This window comes from Chionomys nivalis, chromosome 6 (assembly GCF_950005125.1).
Source record: "Chionomys nivalis chromosome 6, mChiNiv1.1, whole genome shotgun sequence".
NCBI lineage: Eukaryota > Metazoa > Chordata > Mammalia > Rodentia > Cricetidae > Chionomys > Chionomys nivalis.
This window is the reverse complement of record NC_080091.1, coordinates 23238064-23261855: the sequence shown is the minus strand read 5'-3', so window position 1 is coordinate 23261855 and position 23792 is coordinate 23238064. Positions and strand designations below refer to the sequence as shown.

Below are 23792 nucleotides of genomic sequence, written 5' to 3'. Positions count from 1 at the left end.
TGAGGTTCATATGGGGAATCCATGATGGTAATCCCACCATGTGGGAGGCAGAGGAAGGAGGACCTTATACTACACAGTAAGATTTGGTCTCAAAAACCCAAGAATCCGAGAAACAGGCATACTAAATTTTCACAACTGCATATATACTGGCACATCAAAGGGCTGGGAGTCACACTGCAATGAGGTAATAATTATCTCCACAACTTATTTGACAATTATAATTTATTCTATTTTGTGTAACTCGTAAGTAGTACCCAGACAAATAACACTACACAAAACATGTTGAGAAATGATATTCTGAAGATGGTAGAATCTCAACTAATACTTCCATTTCTAATTACATTCTAATTTAATTCTTGTTTTAATTCGCAATACATGGTGTCTTCAATAATTATATCATGAAATCTTAATGTAGCAGGAGATACTTAAGTCATGAAAACATGTTAAACAAATCCAAACCACAAACACGGAAGGCAGAGACTAATCTGCTGGGTACATACAAGGCCCTCGGTTTGATGTCCAGCAAACACAACAAAACAAAAACCAAACAAACCAAACTCTAAGTGATGCTAATAAACAGAGATACCCCTTTCAGCCCACAGATGTCTCTAAGTGATGCTAATAAACAGAGATACCCCTTTTCAGCCCACAGATGTACTTCACACAGGATACTTACTGTATAGGACTCTACTAACACTGTGGTCTCTAAGGCCAGCTTCTGCTCTTGCTCAATATTGTAACCCACATAACACAGTTTTTCTTTAATCATGCGAACTGTCTCAAAATCAGCAGAATGGTTGAAGGCATATCCTCGCAACAGCAGCAGCTGCCATTAAAACAAACAAAAAACCCAGCAAATTAATAATCCAGGCAAGTAAGTTCCACTGTAAAAAATTAAACCCTTGTTGGTACTAAGATGGTTGGGCAGGTAAAAGGCACTTGCTGTCTATGCCTGAGCTCAATTCCTGGAATCTCTATCAAGGTCAATAATGACATACTGGGTGATGCTAGAAACGTTGTACATGAATATTTTAAATTTATATTATTTTAAATTATGCGTATTATATAATATGTCTGTGTGGGGGTATGTGCATGCGAATACTGGTGCCTGAAAGGTCCAGAGGAAGGCGTTAGATTCCACAGAGCTGGAGGTACAGCGGCAGAAAGGCCAAGATGAAAAGCAACGAGAACTGTTTCTCCACAGACCGGCATGTGCTCTCGATTGGCAAGCCAGCTCTCCAGCACTTAAATTGTTTTAGACACTGATTTTTGTGTAAGTCAGTAAACAAACTTAAAAAGAAAATGAGCTTTTATAATTTCCTTTCACTTACCTTGATAAGATACCTGGTAATATCCCTCCCAGCAATATCCAGCCTTCTTGTAAGGTGAGGGAGAGAAAAGCCTTCATACACTGGGCAAATATGAGTTACACCATCTCCAGAGTCCACCACTACCCCAGTCAGTAAACCTGCACAAGAAACAGAAGGTTTTTAGAGTCGATTCAGAAAAAATCAAAGCCAGAAAATCTCAAATATAGCAGAGATGCCACCCAAGGAAAATCAAGCAATTAGTGAGTACTCCTTTCTTTTCCTTTTTGTTTTGTTTTGTTTTTTCAAGACAGGGTCTCTTTATGTAGCTCTGCCTATCACAGAACTATGTAGACCAGGCTGGCCTTGAACTCACAAAGATCCACCTGCCTCTGCCCTAGTGCTGTGACTAAAGGCGTGCACAACTATGCTTGCTTCAGCACAGTTTCTAATCACAGATGGAAGCCTCTGTTCCTCAATGATTTCCCTTCTTTACCTTTTTCTTTGTACAGGGGTACACATGTGGAAAAGAGGACACATGTACGCCATAGCACATGTGAGGTCAGAGGACAATTTATGGGGATGGGTTCTCCCCTTTCACCATGTGGGGCCAAGGGAATCCAAATCAGGTTGTCAGGCTTAGTGGTAAGTGCCATTATCCATGGTCATCTTGCCCTGGTGTTTTCCCTGTAGGGTTTCTAGTTCAATCACGGGCTGCTTTAAGAACTTGGGAAGAAAGACCCTGCTACAGTTTTCTTTTCAATCTAATCAAAGCCCCTTAAAGTGAAATTTTCTAAAGTATAACGAATAATTTACAGAAACTGTGGAAAGTGACTCTTATACCAAGTTACAAAATGGTAAGTAAATCTGCTAAAATCATCGGGCCTGGTAGCTCATATTCGAAGTCGAGCTCTCAGGAAACTTGTGATGGACTAAAATTTCTAGGTCAAGTATCTCAAAAACCTAAAAATAAAGAAAACAAAGCCAGTATGGACTACAAGGTGAGAGGTCATCTCACAAACGTTAAAAACAAAAGTCATCAAAGGAAAAGCCAGCACCAACTGAGAACTACACCCATCCTCACTCCTCACTTACAGGATGACTGGAGAGTTCCCCAGCCGGCCAGAGCTGCACAGGCAGACACCAATCATGAGGAAATGTCTAATACATAGAAATACTACATCACTACATCGGTCATTCTTGGTTAGGCAAAGTACCAGCTCAGTTACGGAGCCCAATCAAGAATGACCATAACTAAACCTACGACAGAAGAAAAGCATCACTGGGGTGTAGTGCAGCAACAGAGTGGGAGCCTAGAACCTATAAGGCCTGCTAGGTTGTGGCCAAAAGCCCATAAGCAACAGCAACAATAACAACAATAAAAAAGAGCAAGGGAGATGGGCAATGTGGCACACACCCTAATCCCAGTATTTGAGAGGCAGGGGTAGGTGGATCTCTGAGTTCAAGGTAAGCCTGGTCTATAGAGCGAGTTCCAGAACAACCAGGACTACATAGAGAAACCCTGTCATCACCCCCCACACATATCCCATCACACAAAACGGGAAGGGAGTTGCTGCTGTGTTTCCTGATTGCCACCGAAAAGATTTATTTTACTTTTGTTGTTATTAAGGCAGTCTCACCCTAGTCAAGAAATCATAACCATACTGCCCCAGCAGCCTGAGCAATGGGCTATACACTGGAATGACAGGTGTGCACAATGTCTAGCCTCTGCAACTGAAAAGTTGGAACAGAAGTTGGCAAGACAAGCCTGGTGACCTAAGCTCAATCTATGAACCCCATGTAAATATAGGAGAAAATCACCAACTCCGCAAAGTTGTCCTCTGACCTCTAAACACATGCATGGCATTATTATCATCACCACCCCTCACACACAAACACTAATGATTTTTAGTAAAATATTTACTTTTATATTATTTGTGTATGTGTGTGCGCATACATGTGCTTGCCATAGCCACGAAAGGACATTAAAGTGCCTGAAGCTGTAGTTATAGGCAATTGTGAGCCACTCAACATGAGTGCTTGGAATTGAACTCAGTTCCTCTGGAAGAGTAGCAAGTACTCTTAACCACGGAGTCATCTCTCCAGGCTACAATAAAATTTTAAAAAAGGAAAAAAAATGTTTGAAAAAAGCCAAGAGTCAATTCTGAGGGAAAAGAAAGCTTTTCTGGTTGGGCACACTGGGAAGACAAGGATGCAAAGGTCCAGGTCAGACTGAGTGTGGCACTAATGCAGCACTTCACAGACAGATGCAAATGGGACCAGCCTTGTCTACACAGCAAGATCTAGACTAGCCAAGGCTAGACAGTGAGATCCTGGCTAAAAATAATGTAGCAGTATTCTAAGTCATCCTGGCTTATACTGGAAGCTGAAGACCAGCCTGGGTTGCATGAAACACTATTTAAAAAATGAGAAAAACAGAACTTTTAAAAACTCACACAAAAAAGTCTTGTGTGCAGAAGACAATTTTATAGAAAAATATTCTTGACCAGGAAGTAAGAGCAGCAAGTGTTCTTTTTTTTTTTTTTTTTTTTTGGTTTTTTTCGAGACAGGGTTTCTCTGTAGCTATGGAGCCAGTCCTGGAACTAGCTCCGTAGACCAGGCTGGTCTCGAACTCACAGAGATCCGCCTGCCTCGGCCTCCCGAGTGCTGGGATTAAAGGCGTGCGCCACCACCGCCCGGCGCTAGAAAAATATTCTTATTGTCATCTTTATGTACAGCTCAGGGGATCAAAATTCAGATCGTGCTGGAGCACGCCTTTAATCCAGCACTTGGGAAGCAGAGGCCAGCCTGGTCTACAGAGCAAGTTCCAGGACAGTCAGATACTTTCAAAAACAAAAACAAACAAACAAACAAAAACTCTGGCAAGCTTCTTCACCAGCCCTTTATAACTCATTTTTGTCTTTATCCCTGAATATACATTATCTATAATTTGCTTTTATTATTTCCTCGTCTTTGAATGATCTCTCTACCCTTCTCTTTTTTGTTTGTTTGTTTGTTTTTTGAGACAGGATTTCTCTGTGTAGTCCTGGCTATCCTAGAACTCATTCTGTAGATCAGGCTAGCCACTGTCTGCCTCTGCCTCCCAATATTCGGGAGGTGTGCATCACCACCACCTGGCTAAGCTGTTCTTTATTTTGCCCTTTTTCTTTCTTATTACATATAATTTACATATAAGACATATCCATTTGCCTATGGATGTATCAAGCACTGTAAAGATGCTTACTCTCATCTTATTATGCAAATATGCACGCACTGTCATATCTGTTTATCTTTGACAAATGAATAAATTTATAAACAGTCCCATTTTTAAGTTGATATAACTTGTTTTTCCTTGATTAATGTGACAGATTGATAAAACCACTATACTGCTATCCTGATCTTTCCAAGATATTGTTTTGGTATGTATGTAGCTGCAGAGGACAGGGGTTGATATGGCTGTCTTCCTCAATTGCTTGCTACCTTACTAAATTTTCAAATGTTATTTACTTGCTAAATTTCTGTGTGTATCTATGTACTTGTGGGTACCAGGTATCCTCCTCCCTCCCCCGCCTACTCCTTTGAGGAAGGGTCCAGGACTGGCGTTTTCTCTGGTAATTTGGAAGCCTGCAAACCCAGCAATCTCCTGTCTCCACATCTATCAGAACTGGAATTACAGGAATATGTGGTTTGTTTGGTACATGGGTGTTGGTATCTGAGGAAATTGGATCTCTTATTGACCCAGACTCACTGATCAGTACAGACTACTTGGCCAGCAAGCCCCCAGAATCCTCCTGTCTTGACCCTCCTGGCGCTGGTATCCCAGGCATGTGCTGTTGCACACGGCCTTTATGTGGGTGCTGGGATCTGAATTCAGGTCCTCAGGCTTGAGAAGCTGGCATTTACCTGCTGTGCTATCTCCCTAGCCCCAAAGACTTTCTACTAGAAAAAAGCAAAACAAAACAAGGACTCTTAGCAGTGCTATACCCTTTCATCACTGGGTTGTCTGTCTTTTCAATTCCTGCCCTTTCGTCTGTGTCTTCTCTGACTACTCATACCTCAACCCAAGATTTCCCAATTTCAACTCTTCTATCCACTCAGACTGGACTAAGAAAAGAGACATATCTTCCTAAAATACCAGGTCACTTCTTATTTAAAAACTTCCTACAGGTTTGAATGATAGTATTGTTCGTTGTTCTTGTTAAATTTATTTTTATCATGTATTTGTGTGTGTTTGCAGGTGTATATGTGTGCACACGAGTACAGTGCCCACAGAGATCAGAAGAGAGTACCCAGTCTCCTGTATGCTGGGAATTGAACTCAAACCCTCTGGGAGGTCAACCAGTGTTCTTACTTACCAAATCTCTCCAGTCCCTCTAAAGTCACACTTTAGAATGAAGTGTGTGTGGAAGAAGGGAAAGAGGAAGAAATGGAGTATAGGCCTGCAGTATGGCTCAGAAGTCAAGTGCTTGCCGCCAAACCTGACGACCTGAGTTTGATCCCTGGGACCCCCACGGTAGAGAGGAAGACAGAACCGACTCCTCCGAGTTGCCAGCTTAACACCACACAAGTGCTATGGCCACACATGCTCATGCACATAAACAAATTTTCAAAAAGCAAAACTACCCAAATGCAGACTTATCCAGGAAAATACTTTCTTTCACTTGACAGATTTCTTCTTTCCAATGAAAAAGTGCAGCTAGATTGCAATCAACCACCTTAAGAGCAAGGAAACTTTATCTCATTGTTAGACACATTTTCTATATCAAATAGAACACAAGACATATTACAACAGGTAAATAAACAGCTTTAAAAATTAATTTCCGTGCCTTTCGTCCCAGCACTTGGGAGGCAGAGGCAGGTGGATCTCTGTGAATTCAAGGCCAGCCAGATCTACAGAGCAATTTCCAGGACAGCCAAAGCTACACAGAGAAACCGTCTCAAAAACACAAAACACACCAGGCGGTAGTGGTACACGCCTTTAATCCCAGTTCTTGGGAGGCAGAAGAAGGCAGATCTCCATGAGTTCGAGGCCAGCCTGGTCTACAAAGTGAGTTCCAGGACAGCCCATGGTTACAAAGAGAAACTCTGTCTCAAGAAACTAAAAAAATAAAAAAAAAATAAAAAAATAAAAACAAAAAAGGATAAAAACGTAACAAAACATAACAACAAAAACCTACATAAAGAACACAGTTCATTAAAACTGACTCAAAAACTAGGAATATATTCTAAAACAGCTTCATCCCAACTTATTATGCATCTGATCAGTACATGTGTTTTTTACTTACACACACACACAAACACACAACTGGGCTCACTATGTAGATGAGGTTCACCTGGAACTCACAGCAGTCCACATGCCTTTGCCTCCCTCCCATGGGCTGAGATTAAAGGCGGGTGAACACCTGGATGACCAGTAAGCTTTTTTTATGGTGTCTTAGGGTTACTACTGCTGTGATGAAACGCCATGACAAAAGGCACCTTGGGAAGGAAAGGGTTTACTTGGCTTTTACAGCAGGACAGGAACTCGAAAAGGGCAGGAACCTGGAGACAGGAGCTGATGCAGAGGCCATGGAAGGGTGCTGTTTACTGGCTTGCTCAGCCTGCCTTTTTATAGAATCCCAGGACAGGGTTGGCACCACTCACAAGGGGCTGGCTGCCACCGTGCCCATACCAGGCACTAAGAAAAATGATTGATTACTAAGAACAAGAAAATTATTTAGAAAATGCCCCATCTTATAGACTCATTCATTCATTCATTCACTCACTCATTCATTCATTCATTCATTTTGACACAGGGTTTCCCCGGGTAGCCTTTGCTGTCCTGGAACTAGCTCTGTAGACCAGGCTGGCTTGGAACTCATAGAGATCTGCTTGCTTTTGTGTCTTAGTGCTGAGATTAAAGGCACTGCCTGGTCCTAGAAGCATCCTCTCAGATGACTTTAACATGTGTCAAACTGACATAAAACTACCAGCACACTAACCTTTTGAAGTATTTTTTAAACTCAAGTCAATTCTGAGGACAAATTCTATGTTTACTCTCATTTTAGATTCAATTTACACATTTTTATTTTGTGTGTGTGTGTTGCCTGCTTCTGTGTCTGCCCCACATGCCTGTAAGTGCCTAAGGAAGCCAGTCTAGGACATCAGAAATGGAATTACAGACAGTTGTGAGCCCATAGAGGTGTTGGGAATTGAACCTGGATCCTTTGGAAGAGCAGCCAGTGCTCTTAACTGATGAGCCAGCTCTAGCCCCTCGTAATGTATAAAAATTTAAAACAGCTGAAAAGGAAAAAAAAACCTATTTTAAAAAAACAAAACAAAACCTGATGTCACTTCAAGCTTAGCCTCTTATTTAATAATGCAAGTCAAAGTGTGTATAGCCTTCACACAACAAGAGGCAGACTGTAAAAGTGGTCTGAGTAGGTGGCTGATGGAGGAGGCTCATCTATCTGTTGCTTCCATTGGTTAATTAATAAAGAAACTGCTTGGCCTGACAGGGCAGAAATAGGTGGGTGGAGTAGACAGAACAGAATGCTGGGAAGAAGGGAAGTGACACAGACGCCATGGAGCCAGCTACCAGGTCATACATGCTGAATCTTTCCTGGTAAGCCACCACTTTGTGGTGCTACACAGATTACTAGAAATGGGTTAAACAAGATGTGAGAATTAGCCAAGAAGAGGTTAGAGCTAGTGGGCCAAGCAGTGTTTAAAAGAATACAATTTGTGTGTTGTTATTTTGGGTGTAAAGCTAGCAGTGCGGGAGCCGGGCGGGACGAAAAGCAGGCCTGCCGGCAGCTCTCACTACAAGTGACTAGGCAAAGTGCTTGTTATACAAGCAAAAGGACTAGCGTCTGGACCCCAGCACCCACATAAAACAACAGGTGCAGTAGCAACTCAGGCTGTAAGCACTGGGAAGGAGATTGGAGGATCCAGTCATCCTCATCAATCAGTGAATTCCAGGTCAACTAAAGAGGGAAGCTGTCTCTAAAGAGGAAGCGTAGAATGAGATAGATACCTAATGTTGACCTCTGGCCTCCACAAGCATGTATCCCTGTGCACACATACATATGCCACACAGACAAACGGACAAACACACACACAACTGTCAAGTTTTGAAGTGTGGTCTTATATAAGTAAAAGTCTTTTCACTTTTTATTTATTTTTTCTATAATACTGTTACCTGAATGGATGTCTGTTTACCAGATGCATGCAGTGCCCCTGGTCTGAAGAGGGCACAGGATCCCCTGGAACTGCAGTCATAAACGGCTCCAAATGGAGAAACAGAAAACCTGGGTCCTTGGCAGGAGCAGTCAATGCCCTTAACCACTGAGTCAACACTCCATCCCAGCACTGAGGAGGCAGAGGCAAGCGAATCTGAGTCTGAGGCCAGCCTGGTCTACAGAGCAAGTTCCAGGACAGCCACAGCTGTTACACCGAGAAACCCTTTCTTAAAAAACAAATGGAACAAAACAACACACACAAACACATACACACACTAGTGTTTGCTAAATTAATTTTCTTAAAAGTTAAGCTTTACTTACCTTGAGCATACAAAGTCAGAACTGCCTGGATGGCTACATACACACCAGAAAATTGGTAAGTTTCAAACATTACCTGAAAATGGAAAGAGAAGGAAAATAAGGGAGGTGGTTTATACAGAAAACTTTATATCTATTTATATACTTCCTTCATGCTTGCCGGGCGGTGGTGGCGCACACCTTTAATCCCAGCACTCGGGAGGCAGAGGCAGGCGGATCTCTGTGAGTTCGAGTCCAGCCTGGTCTACAAGAGCTAGTTCCAGGAAAGGAACCAAAAGCTACGGAGAAACCCTGTCTCGAAAAAATCCAAAGAAAAAAAAAAAGAGGAAAACTTCCTTCATGCTCACATGGCAGATCAGTTGATTAAGATGCAATCAAAGGACCCCGAGGAATCATCTATTCTAACAAGTTGTTCTTGCCCTTATAAAGCCTAGCTTTGATTTCAATTATTAGGGCAGAATTTTAGATACACGCATGCATGTGTGCCTGCAAGCATATATGCACACCTGAATCAAGTCCTAGAGCATTTGTAGGTGCTACAAGCAAAGATTTTGGAATACAATATAGTCAGTGGCTAATCGGTATGAAAGCAAATTTCACACAAAATTTCCTAAATTGCTATCCCTTTTAAAAATTACCTATCTGGGACCAGCAAGATTGCTCAGCCAGTAAAGGTGCTTGTCTGCAAGTCTAACAACTTGAATTTGAGCCCCAGGACCCACATGGTGGGTAGAGAGAAATGATTCTCGTAAGGTGCCTTTCACTGTCATATACACAGGGTGGCAATCCTTCATGCCTGTGCTAGCTCACATGCGCGTGGGTGTGCTCGCTCGCTCGCTCTCGCTCTCTCGCGCGCTCTCTCTCTCTCTCTCTCTCTCTCTCTCTCTCACACACACACACACACAAAAAAAAAAATCAATATAAAATATCTTCTTGGGACCAGAGAGATGACTCAGCTGTGAAAAACCAAGTTCAATCTCCAGAACCCACATGGTAAAAAACAAAAACCAACTCCCCCAAAACTGCCCATTCATGGACATTTATACATAAACACACACGACATAAATAAGAGGAAAAAATATCTATTTCCCCCAAACTAAGTCAAAACTGGCTCTATATCCCCCCCCCACCCAGTTAAAAACAAATAATAAAAGAAATAGAACTGGGGATCTAATCCAGAAGAGCTCTTTCTAGTTTCAATGAGACTCTGTATCTGACTCCCTACCAGTGGAATGAATGAATGGTAAAATGAGGTGTGATGTGGGATTCCCCTCTGTATGCTATGAATACAATCAAGATCTAGGGAGAAATGATTACTTTTATTTATCCTTAGCAGCAGAAGCAGCAAGAAGAAAAAAAATTCTGTTTTACATTCTATCACAGAGGTACACAAGGTTATCCAGCCCATTGAAAACTTACCTCTAGCCAGGCAGTGGTGGCGCATACCTTTAATCCCAGCACTCGGGAGGCAGAGGCAGGCGGATCTCTGTGAGTTCGAGTCCAGCCTGGTCTACAAGAGCTAGTTCCAGGACAGGCTCCAAAACCACAGAGAAACCCTGTCTCGAAAACAAAAAACAAAAAACAAAAAACCAAAAAAAAAAAAAAAAGAAAGAAGAAAGAAAACTTACCTCTACAATCTTCTCTCTGTTTTTGGTTGGGTTCATGGGAGGTTCTGTGAGTAAAATTTTGCAGTTTCTGGTGTCTATGTTCAGCTTCTCTGGTCCAAATGTGTAGTCCCACAGGTGTTTCATGTCATCCCAGTTTCGTACGATGCCATTCTCCATAGGGTAGTTAACCTCCAACATGGAGCGCAATTCACTCGCCTCATCACCAACCATGAGATCCTAGAGGACGGGATAGCAAAGCTTTAAAACAAAGTTTTATGTAAAGAAGCTTTAGACAACTATATTCCTGGATTTTAAAAGCTAGAGAATAACTGAATTTTAACTTTTCTTGGACTTGCAGATCAAGTATTTTATTCCAAAGCTAATACTCTTTTCTTTCAAGAATAGCTTACAAAGTTCAATCAATATTTTATATACTATGTATTTAAATCAATAAATTGACCTTACCTTTAATACATGTTTCCAAAAGAAGAGCATTAGCACAAACAAACCCCACATTTTCATATTTTGAAGGGTTTTGTATGAGGTTTCATCTGTTTCTTTTGCTCAAATGTTCAAAAAATAAGTCCTGTGATATGTGAAATAGCACATCGGGGGGAAAAAACTTGAAAAATGCTCAATGAACACAAGCACATTTCTTTCTATCAAAATGATTTATATCAATGTAGATGCAAAAATCATGATTGTTCGTTTCTCTATAACAATGCATTACTTACGCACACCCATTAATGGACTTCACAAACGTCTATCCATAATGTATGCATTAAAACAACTCCTTCAAAGTTCTCCCATGGGCAACATTTTTAATCCTGAAGTGTAATACTGGAAATAAATGCTATCTTTCATGAAGCACAATACTCATAACCTGTCTTCAACCAGAGTTGAAGGAGACCCACATAAAAACAAGGCAAACAATATCTTAATATTTAAATGTTTTAGAAATCACCAATCCAGATATTATTTCTACAATAATGAATTCAATTAAAATTTAGTACCAGAAATAGCTATTTGGTATAATAAAAGTTTGAATTATTAAGAAATGAAGAAAAGAAACTGCAAAACTAACATGAGAAGATGTAAAATGAAGCTTTTAAAAACCTTAAGGGGTGGTAGGGTTCAATCTGCGATGCTGGCGATAATGGGGGAAAAAACTGGCCTAGAAATGTCCCAGAAAAGTAATTTTAAACCTGAAAACCAGGATAAGAAGTCTATTAAAAGTCAGATTTCTGAAAGATACACTAATGACAAAGGAAAACTTTCTATAGCAACTAATTTCTTATAAAGTCAGTTTTCCCAAAATTAACACTCAAGTTCCTTGACTATTAACCACTCAGAATCTTCAGGAAGAAAATGGAAAACTGGAAAGATCTCTACTTGTGAACTCTGGATACAGGCATGCATGGTGAAGTATTCAGGGAGGAGTTTACTACTATCTGTTCCTTAGTGAAACATCAAAAATAAACAACAACAAAAAAACAAAACAAACAAACAAAAAAACCCAGGGCATTTTGATGGATGTATAGTTATGTAATTAGCCAGAATAATAAATGTTTTGTTTCTGAAAGAGGGTCCATCTATGTAGCCGTGGCTGTCCTGGAACTCTATATGTAGAACATGCTGACCTCAAACATACAGAAATCTGTCTCCCTTTTGACTCCCTAGTACTGGGATTAAAGTTGGATAGAAGGTATTGTCCCTACACCTGATTTAAAATAACAAATATTAATACTGAAATCTAGATGACTGATATATGGAGAGTCTGTAAAACCTGTTTAACGTAGTTATATGTGTTAAACAAAAATTTCTTAATTAAAAGCAGAGAAAAAATCTATACCTGCAAATATATATGCTACTTTTAGCTATTAAGTATAATTTCATACCAATTTTTGTTATTTATTCCTATGATAAATGAATTTTTATTATACTATACAAGACAACTGAGTTAGATAATTAGTTGATTGATAGTTACTATTATTTCAACCAATTTAGAGTAAGTATAATACAATATCAACAAATTACACTTACTTTTATTCCTCTGAGAACAGAGATTTATTGTGGAGTGGTGATGGTGGCACATATCTTTGATCCCAGCACTTGGGAGGCAGAGGCGGGTAGACCTCTGTGAACTCAAGGCTAGCCTGGTCTACAAAAGTAGTTCTAGGACAGCCAGGACTACACAGAGAAACCCTGTCTCAAAAACCAAAACCAAAACCAGAGGTTTATAGCGACTCAAAATAAAAGCTTTATGAATCTTCTTCTAGGGTCACACATATTATGAACTATTAACTGAAAGGGACATCTGACATTGAGTTTAGTCCCTTATGAACAAAAAGGGACATTTAAAAATTGAGATGTATGAGTCTAAAGGACTTAGTGAAAAATTTGTTGATAAAATTGTTTCTTAAGCCCTCAAACAGGCCAGGGATGTTACGTAGCTGGTATAGTGCTTGCTCAGCATGCATGAAGCCCTGGGCTCCATCCCAGTACGGCCCAGTATCATGTACGAGGGCACGTTGTAGTCACAGAACTTGGAAGGGAGAGAGGCAAAAGATCAGAAGTTCAAGGCCCGCTTGAGATATCTGAGACTTTGTCTCAAAAAAACAACCCACAAAAAAAAAAAAAAAAAAAAAAAAAAAAGCACAAACAACGAATGGCAAGTATTGTGGCACACACTTATAATCTTAGTACCTCAAAGGTCTAGATAGGAAGATGGAGACTGTCAAGAGTTCAGGCTCAGCCTGGGCTGCATAGGAAGATCAAAACACCAAACAGCCAGGAGTAGTGGCACAGCTTGTAATGTCAGCACTCAAACGAGTGAGGCACTGGTCTACAGAGTCAGTTCCAGGACAGCCATGGCTACACAGAGAAACCCAAACCAAAAACAAAGAAATAGAGGCAGGAAGATCAGTACCTCAAGGCTATCCTAGGCTCCACAGAAAGTTTAATTCCAGCCTAAACTATGTGAAGCCTTGTCTGAGGAAACACACACACACACACAACCAACTAATAACCAAAACCTCCAAACAAAACCTAGACCATATATAAACTTTACCTTAGAACCTTTCAATTTTCAAATGTCAAAAATGCTAATAACCCAGCTGGGCGGTGGTGGCGCACATCTTTAATCCCTGCACTAGGAAGGCAGATCTCTGTGACCTGTTACTGATCAAGTTCCAGGATGACCAAGGCTGGCTATGCAGAGAAATCCTGCCTTGAAAACCAAAAAAACCAACAAACAATCAAATCAAAGAATCTTAAGTTCCCTCCTCCCTTCAGAAGCAAGCAGGAAATGTTCAGAGCAGCCCTGAAATTTCACTGTTGCCCACCACTGGACTTCAAGCCTAAACCTCACCTGGTACTTAGAAACTCACAGGAAGCCGGGCGGTGGTGGTGCACACCTTTAATCCCAGCACTAGGGAGGCGGAGACAGGCGGATCTCTGTGAATTCGAGACCAGCCTGGTCTACAGAGTGAGTTCCAGGACTGGCTCCATAGCTACTGAGAAACACTATCTCAAAAAAAAAAAAAAAAAAAAAAAGAAAGAAAGAAAAAGAAAAGAGAGGGAGACAAAAGGAACTGAGACACTGGGCGACAGTCATTTATTTAGAATAAATTATATTTGCCAAGAATGATTTTGAGCAATGTCACTCTGAACCAGAAAATAGAAAAAACTACAAGCTTTAAACCACAATTACATCCCTATAAGGAAAGTATCTGTAATCAGGGACATGCAGGCTGGAATTCGGATTACAGAGTGAAGTTACATCTCAAAACACATTCTTTCTCTTCACTCAGCATACTGTGGATTTTACTTTTATACTGAAAGAACAATACCAATTAGATATTCTATTTCTGATTTAAAAAGAACTTTAAAATTATGCTTATACTATTCTCTACAAGTACGCCCTGTCTAAAAGTCTCTTCAGTATTTAAGACAATGCATGCTCTTTTATTCAGAAAAAAAAATTCCAGACTTAAAGACTACCACAGAAAAATGTAATAAGAGTCAAATGTCTGGGACAGGCCCAGCAAGCCTCTAGTTTGTTTGTTTGTTTGTTTGTTTGATAGAAGGGAGGTCTATGCATGGTATTTACTCATGGGGGGGGGGCTTTTACTTGTGGAAAAGCCTGACAGGACTGTAATTTTTTTCTTATTTAGTCTCAGATAATGTCAAACCTACTCATCAGTAAGGATGACATGGAAACAGATTTTATTACTTTTTTCTCTTATGATTCATGTATAAAATAAAAATTTACTCAGTTTATCAAATACATATATGTTATCATACTGGCTGCAAATAGATGCATTCAGTATAATAGGCAATATATAACATCAATCGATAAACTTAAGTCCCCAAATGTAACAAATTCACCCGTTTTCTATCTGTATCACATAGCTACTTCATTTCTGTATTATGCACACCACATTCCATTTTAATTATAACATTCATTTACAAAAAAAATTTAAAAAAATTCAAAACTATGTTAGTAATTAGTTCTTGTTTGGTTCACTGTATGCAATCAGGAAAGTATAGAACTATTAGTTGCTACAAAACTGAAGAAATAAAAAAGGTTAAAAATTAAAGTACTTAAAACAAAAATATGGATTTTCCCCCTCCCCAATACTAAAGGGACACAAAACAACAAGTACTGTCCCGCCAGGCAAACGTGGAAACAAACAGAGCATGTGTGACCTCACTTACCATCTTTTTGTTATTCTACTTCAACAGGTCAAGAAAGGTGAAGAAAGAGAAGGTAGAAGCAAGAGTCAGAAAAGGCCTACATAAAATCCTCACTGAAATGTCTAAACATACAAGCAACAGAGACAATTAGGCTGAGGTCAGATGCAGTACTACTATATCTTATGGTGTTAATCATCAGGGCCAAATGAACACGGACAGTAATTACTTGTAAATGAAAATTAACTAGATGATTAAACTTTCATTGTCTTAGTCTACCACCACATTTTAACTAACAAGACTTACAAATATAAGTCAATTCACTAAGCACGGGGATTCTGAAAATTACTGAATTGAACTTTGAACTTCAATTAAGAAAACATGGAAAATACATGGTCTCGCTCAGTAAGAATTTAGTTCAGGTGTGTTTATCTAACTAAGCCCTAGTATTCAAGTGAAAGAAAAGCAATTTAACTTGAAAGGCTTTAAAGACAGCAGCGTGAAAAGAACTGACATAAACACAGAATGACGAATTATATCAGCAATCGCTACTAGAGCCGTCCCTGAAAAATGTCTCATAAGAAAACTATTGATTTTTAACTACTTGGCCTTTCTAAGAAGCAAGAAAATAAGAGAGAAGAAATGTGTTGTTTTTGTTGTGCTGGAGACTTAAAAATGGCTATATATATTTTTTCTGAACTTCAAAAATGCTATCATTCATTAAAATGTTTAAAAGCCAGACATTAAATAAAATGCATTATTTACACTCAGTTTTCCCTCATCACATTACTAGCTAAATTTCAAGTTGAATTTCTTTCAAGACAGAATTTGCCAGGCTTCCTGATGCACACCTCTCCGAGTTCAAGGTCAGCCAGGCTATACAGTAAGACTTTGTTTCCAAAAAAAAAAAAAAAAAAAAAGATAAAATTCAATCAGAATGAAAATTTATGAAAAGAAAAAGGATTCCAACAAGATTTCCCTGCAAGGTCTATCCTAAAATGTCTTACAGTAAGTGAACCACTTAGTTGTTGAAACCTACCAAAGGCCAGAATTCACTTTTAGATTTTTAAAACAAACATAGACCCTAAGTTTCCATGTGTATTTTTATCTATTATGTAACTAAATTCTCTGGCTCCCATAGTGGAGACCTAAAACACAGGAATCTCTATCATCCATTACACCTGTCACCTTTCTTAGCACTCAAACAAGTGTCCCAGCATCCTAACTCTTACCAAAGGCTGTCCAAACAGGACCAAACAATGCTAACTATTAAAAAAAAAAAAAGAAAAGTGTCACTAAAAAAGCCCCTAAATTCTACTGGTTTACATCACCTGGACCCTGTTCATCTGAAAAATGTTCTTTTAATTATCTACTTCTTATAAAATAATGTGATTCCTGCTTGATCTCTAGATCAGTGGGAGAAAAATTGGTTGAGTCTCTCACAGAAAGTACTTTAGCTAATGGCAACTTGCCCTCTTCTTCCATTACAGTAAGACAAATAGTGTTACGACCAAATAAAGATCAACCTGACTTCCTCCCGCACTATGAAAATCAACTGTAATAATGAGAAGAGAAACCAGTTCTAGACTTCTGGGTTTTCCCTGACTGACTGCATAAGAGTAGGAGGTCAGCCTATGGGGACATGGAGAGAAAAGCCCCAAGTCTCAGAGACACTAAGATGACTAATATGTGTCAATTTTCTACTTAATTCTAAAGCTGGTATTTTATACTCCAAATCATAATGGCACCATGCTATACATAAACAAAAAGATAAAATTAACTTCAGGGGTCTTTCTGCCTTTGTTGAAGTGTTACTATACATTACAATTACCAGCAGTTCTCTGCTTTTCCTGACATTGTACTTTACACTACTTAATTCAAGTTATAGCGATGAATAAAACATTACCTTGATTTCAATGTTTCCCACTTTGGTGGTTGATCTGATAATAGGTCTTCCAACCAAAGCTGGGAAGATGTGTTCCGGAAAGTTAGAGCCTGCATAGCCACACTTCACAAACTGGAAGGAAACAGTAAAGAGTGGGTTAGTAACCAAACACTTACAATGGGTATTTAAAAACAGTATCAGAAGACATCACTTTGCTTTCAAACCATCCACAGTGGCTACCCACTCTATTCCTAGCATCATCTCCTATTCTCCCAGGTACCAGGTCCTTCCAAACCTTGTATTCATTAGGCTTATAATTGCTGTGATGGAACACCATGGCCAAAGTAACTGGAGGAGCAAAGACTTACATGTCCACATCATAGTCCATCACTGAAGGAAGTCAGGACAGGCACTCAAACAGGACTGGGACCTGGAGGCCAGAGCTGATGCAGACCATGGAGGAGTGCTAATACTGGCTTGCTCAGCTGCTTTCTTAGAGAACCCAGGACCACCAGCTCAGGGTGGCACCACACACTAGGCCCTCCCCCATCAATCTCTAATTACGAAAATGTGTCACAGGTTTGCTGCCCACAGCCCAATCTTATAGAGGCATTTTTTTCCTTGTTTGTTTGTTTTGAGACATGGTTTCTCTATGTAGACCTGGCTATCCTGGAACTTGCTCTGTAGACCAGGCTGGCCCTGAACTCATAGAAATCCACCTTCCTCTAACTTCTGAGGATTTAGTAGAGTTAGTTGGGATTAAAGGAATAACTGAGAGTCCCTCCTCTCAGCTGACTAGCTTGTGTCAAACTGACATAAAACTATTTAGAACAGCCGGGTGGGCAGTGGTAGAACACCCTTTAATCCCAGCACTTGGGAGGCAGAGACAGGCAGGTCTCTGTGAGTTCAAGACCAGTCTGGTGTACAGAGCGAGTTCCAGGACAGGTTCCAAAGCTACAGAAAAACCCTGTCTTGAAAAACTAAAACCAAAATAAAACAACAACAAAAAGCAATCCACTATCTAGAACAGAGTTCATGTTTAGTTTTGGGGTAACTACTTCCGAAGTGTCTCCAGAGGGTAAAGTGCTCAAGCAGGGAGCTAAGATGGTGGTTCATGCTGGAGCCTGGTGCCTGAAAGCAGCTTCAGCGCACAGTGCTCGCTCAGAACTACTTGGGAATAGACACATTCACTCAAAAAATTCTAAGTAATTGTTAAAAGAGAAATGATAGAAAATGAACATAATAAAAGCTTCGATTCAGCCCGGCAATGGTGGTACACACCTTTAATCCCAGCACTCAGGAGGCAGAGGCAGGTGGATCTCTGAGTTTGAGGCCAGCCTGATCTACAAAATGAGTTCCAGGACAGTAAGGGCTACACAGAGAAACCCAGTCTCAAAAACCAAAAATAAACAACAAAAGTATCTTTGATTTGAAACCAGGCTTAAAAAAAAAAAAAATTATTTTTATCCCACATGCACTAGTGTCTTGATGAATATGTGTCTCTGTATCAGAGTGTCAAATCCCCTGGACAGTTATGAGCTGCTATGTGGGTGCTGGGAATTGAACCTGGGTCCTCTGGGAAAGCAACCAGAGTTTTTTTTAACTGCTGAGCCATTTCTCTGACTCCTAAAAATTTTTTTTTTTTTTTTTTTGGTTTTTTTTCGAGACAGGGTTTCTCTGTGGTTTTGGAGCCTGTCCTGGAACTAGCTCTTGTAGACCAGGCTGGTCTCGAACTCACAGAGATCCGCCTGCCTCTGCCTCCCAAGTGCTGGGATTAAAGGCGTGCGCCACCACCACCCGGCCTAAAATGTTGATTTGTTTTACTTTCTTGAAGTGCTGGGGATAGAACAGAGAGTCTCGTGTGTGTGTGTGTGTGTGTGTTTTATTTATTTATTCTGTGTTCTGCCTGCATGTATGTCTGTCTGCAGGCCAGAAGAGGGTACCAGATCTTATTATAGATTGTTGTGAGCCACCATGCGGTTGCTGGGAATTGAACTCAGGACCTCTGGAAGAGCAGACAATGCTCTTTACAGCTGAGCTATCTCGCCATCCCTAGGCATGTGTTCTGACCACTGAGCCACACCTCCTGCCCAAAACCAGACTTTTAAATATCCATTCATTTAAGCAACCCCATTTTCCAAAGATGAAAAAAAACAAATGATACATGGACTAACACGTGAATTTTCATATATAAAATTGTCATGTTAGCTATTTCATTTTAATATTTGGTAACACCAGGTAACCATTTTATATTTAAGTAGGGACCTTCTCCAAGGAGTACATCAGTGATTCTAATAATTCTTTCATTTTACATGTAAGAAACTTTGCAATCTAGGAGAGTTAGTAACTATAGTAAAACCTAAAATGAAAAGATGGGTATGGGGATTCTTGGGCTGTGATTACAGTCATGTGACACCATGTCCAACATGGAATCTCTCTTGGTTTCTCAAGAGGGTTTTTCTGTGTTCCTTTGGAGCCTGTCCTGGAACTCACTCTAGACCAGGTTGGCCTCAAACTCAGAGAACCTGCCCCTTCCTCCCAAGTACTGAGATTAAAGGTATGTGCCGCCACCACTACCCAGCTTCTTTCTCGTTTTTTGAGATATAAGACCTTAGACATGTTAGGCAAATATGCTCCACCTTTGAGCTACAGCCCTCGATATATTTTTCAAGAGCATATATTGCACCAAGGTATGGCAGTGCATGCCTGCAATCTAAGTACAAAGGAAGCAGAGACAGGGAACTAACGGAACTACTACAAGCTCAAGGCCACCCTGGTTAGCATAGCAATCTCCCAAGTCAGTAAGGGCTCAGTAAATTGAAAATGGGCCAGGCAGTGGTGGCTCACGCTTTTAATCCCAGCACTTGGGAGGCAGAGGCAGGCAGATCTGTGAGTTAGAGGCCAGCCTACAGAGCGAGTTCCAGGACACCCAAGACTATTTACACAGAGAAACCCTGCCTCAAGGGAGAAAAAAAAAGACTGAAAATGAGCAGACAAGGAAAAGAGAAGTAAAACTTTCAGGCTAGGAGGATGTTATGGTTTGAGGACGGAATCCCTCTACAGGCTCATGTGGTTGAACACTTGGTCTCCAGCTGGAGGTGCTGTTTTTAGGTAGACATGTACTCTTTAAGGTAGGATCTAGGAAGGAAGTGGGTTATGAGAGGCGGTCTTAGCAGTTAGAGCTCAGACCCACTTCTGGCCATCTCTCTCCCCCCATTTCCTGGTCTACCAGAATGTGAGCAAGCACCTCACATTCCAACCACAACAAACATGGACTCACCCTGCCGGCATGCCTTCCCGGACAGAATTACCTGACAGAATTACCTTTTCAACTATGAGCCAAAATACGTGCTTCCTCTTTTAAGGTACTTTGATGAGGTGCTGGTCCAATGACCAGAAAAATAACAAATACACAGGAAGATGTTGTATGAAGAAAGGTAAAACTGGGGGCTGGAGATGGCTCAGCGATTAAGAGCACTGACTGCTCTTCCAGAGGACTTGGGCTCAATTCCCAGCACCACATGGCAAATCACAACAGTCTGTACCTCCAAAATCTGACACCCTCACAGACATACATGCAGGCAAAACACCAATACACAGAAAATAAAAATAAATAAGTAAAAAAGAAAGGAAATACTGTCAAAGTCTTCACAACATTAGTAAGGTCTATGTCCAATGAATGCTAAACTACAAGAATTTTTGGGTTTATTGAGAACACCTACAACAGAGTTTGACAGGTAAGAGGTACACATTAAATAACTGACTGGTAAATATTAAAAGAACTGTTTATTTACAAGCATGAGATTATGATTATTTAAAATACAAATACAACTGGTGAGTTCCCTATCCATGAACTCAACTTCATAGATCAAAATATTTGAAGCTCAACTAATCATAGATCAAAATATTTGCAGCAAGGCCAATATGATATCTTAGGAGGTCAAGCACTGGTTGCCCAACCTGACGACCACCTGAGTTCAATCTTCAGGACCCACACTGTGGAAAGAGAGAATCAATTCCCACATCACTGTCCTTTGAAGTCTACACATAGGCTGTGGCATGTGCATGCCCCTCCATTCACAAATAAACTTAATAAAAATGTTTAAATTATATCTAAAAACACCTCTCACCTTACCATTACTCCCTAAACACTAGAAAACAACTACTCATTTATCACTCAAGTTGCATTAGGACTGTGCATCAATGATACACTCCTCTAATCCTCATACTTGGAGGAGGTGATAGAAGGCTAGGAATTCAAGGCCAGTCTTAGCTGGCCAAACTTAACATGAAATTTGAGGCCAGTTTGAACTACAATGAGACCCTGGCTCAAAACCATAAAACAACTATGATTGCATTGAGTTAGATAATAGACTAAGGTCATGCACAAATATCATGCTACCTTATGAACAAGTGTGTGTGTGTGTGTGTGTGTGTGTGTGTGTAAAAGAAGAGGGAGATGGGGTGAATTCATTCCTACACAGTCTATTGTTCTGTGGCATCAGGGCATACACTTTTAGAAGAACTAAGGTGAAAAACAGTTCTTGAAAGTCATACATTATTGATAGTAACAGCACAAAGGTGGACCGAAAGCCAAGACTGGCGACATACACTTGCACCTAGAAAGTTGAGGCAAGAAGATTATTTTCAAGTCCAACATGCCACTCTTAACTCAAGCAAACAAAAGAAAGTGTAAAGATAAACAGGAAATATTTTATTGGTTGATATTCGATGTATATAATGGGTTTACAAACACGTCGCATGAGTACACCACGTACTTTAACCACTCTCCTTCCATCCCCTCCCCCTTCCTTCCTCCTGCTAGTGTCCTCTGTGGGCTCAGTTTACTTCTATTCTCATGACATGTTAAAAAAAATGATTTGTGTATCTATTGCAAAAAAAAAAAAAAACTATGATCTACAAATGACAAACATGGTATTTATCTTCCAAGTGTGACTTACTCACCTAGTGTGATCTCTGGTTGCATCCATTTTCCTGCAAATGATGTAATTTCATTCTTTAGAGCTCAAATTCTGACAGATTATAAGGAATGTTTTATCATTTGCTGACTATTATGAATAGTGCAGCAATTAACATAGTTATCTGTGGGATGCTGACTGTCATTTAACAGTTTAGTCCTTTTTTGTTTGTTTTTTCAAGACAGGGTTTCTCTGTCCTGGAACTCACTCTGTAGGCAAAGCTGGCCTTGAACTCACAGAGACCTACCAGTCTCTGCCTTCCAAGTACTGGTACTAAAGGTGTGTGTGTTACCACTGCCCAGCCTAGTTCTACTCCTCGCCCCCCCCCCCCCCCCCCCCGTTTTTCAAGACAGGGTAAGCCTGTCCTGGAACTCGCTCTGTAGCCCAGGTTGGCCTCAAACTCACAGAGATCTGCCTGCTTATGTCTCCAAAGTGCTGGGATTAAAGGCATGTGCCACCACCACCTGGTGTGTGTTATGTGCCCACATACATGCATGCAGACACCACAGGGTATTCTCCAGTGTCATCCTCAGAAAATGTCCACATGCAGCCAGTCACAGTGGCACACACCTTTAACACAGCATTCAGGAGGCAGGGGCAGACATATCCCTGTGATTTGAGTCCAGCCTGATCTAGGACAGCCAGGACTGTACAAAGAGAAACCCTGTCTCAACACCTCCCCCATAACAAATAAATAAGTAAATAGAAACACCCACCTTCTTTGAGATGAGGTTACCGGCTGTGGTGCGCCAACTAGACCAGACTGGGTGGCAGCAAGCCCAGAGGACCCCAGTCTCTGTCTCCAGGAATTAAACTCAGGTCCTCATGCTTGCAAGGCAAGCACTCCACCAATAAATCTATCTCTTCCGAGGTTACATATTTAAAGTTTTGCTGAGAATCTCCATATCAGTTCCAAAGTGGCTCGACTAATCTACATTCCCACCAGCAGAATGTAAGAGTTTTCTTTTCCAAAGATGGCTAGAAAATATCAATGTCCTGGCCCAAAGATGGTTCGGTGGGTGAGGGCATTTGCCAAAGACCTGAGTTTAATTCCTGGGATGCACAAGGTGGAAGGAAGAACTGATTCATGCATGTGGTCCTCTGACCGCCACAAACCTGTAATGTGAGCTGACATCAATCCCATCAATATATGAACATCGTCACTGTCTCTACAGAAGCCCTTTTGGAAATGATTAATCCCATTAAATTATAAATAGCTTCCCTAGAACATTCTGCTATCCAGAATTTTGTCTTTTTAAACAAAACCTTACAAAAATGTTAAAATTATGACTTAAAGTGACTAAAAGTAATCATGAAAAACGTCTGAAACTAAGAATTTCAGATCCTCAGAACCTCCTTAATTCCTACCATCTGTTTCAAAACCTAAGGAAAACAAACTACTCATGAGTTTTATTCCAAACTCACAAAGTTTAATCCTAGTTAGTTCACTGTCAGGCATTCTCTAGGTCTAGCTACACATTTCTAAAACATATTATTGTTCAAGTTGGTGTAATGGTGTTTGGCCAAAACTATCTCAGGGCCTGTACCTAGAGGCCTGTATGACAGATAAAAGCCTGGCTCCATTTGAAAGATTGTCACCAAAGGGGGGGGGTGAAACAGCAAAATCTAGGTAGCCGCCCCTCCAGCCAGAGAGAGGGGTTGGCTGTCTCTCATTGACTAGAGGTACCCCCACATCACGCAATGACACAACCCATATAAGCTGACGCTCACAGTAATAAACTGAGCGTACTCACCTAGGGTTTCCTAGGGAATAAGGCTAG

At 40.5% G+C, this 23792-nt stretch overlaps 1 protein-coding gene across 1 annotated transcript in view; it reads right to left on the bottom strand.

The window, feature by feature from the left end:
- The window catches only part of Actr2 (actin related protein 2), a 48698-nt gene that overhangs the window by 17755 nt on the left and 7151 nt on the right, over positions 1-23792 (bottom strand). Inside the window, exons 2-6 of the mRNA XM_057771848.1 lie at positions 17054-17164; positions 10474-10689; positions 8849-8921; positions 1332-1468; positions 677-826 (exon numbers count right to left, since the gene is read on the bottom strand). Of these exons, the coding sequence (XP_057627831.1) occupies positions 677-826; positions 1332-1468; positions 8849-8921; positions 10474-10689; positions 17054-17164 (687 nt within the window). The remainder of the gene's footprint in view (positions 1-676; positions 827-1331; positions 1469-8848; positions 8922-10473; positions 10690-17053; positions 17165-23792) is intronic.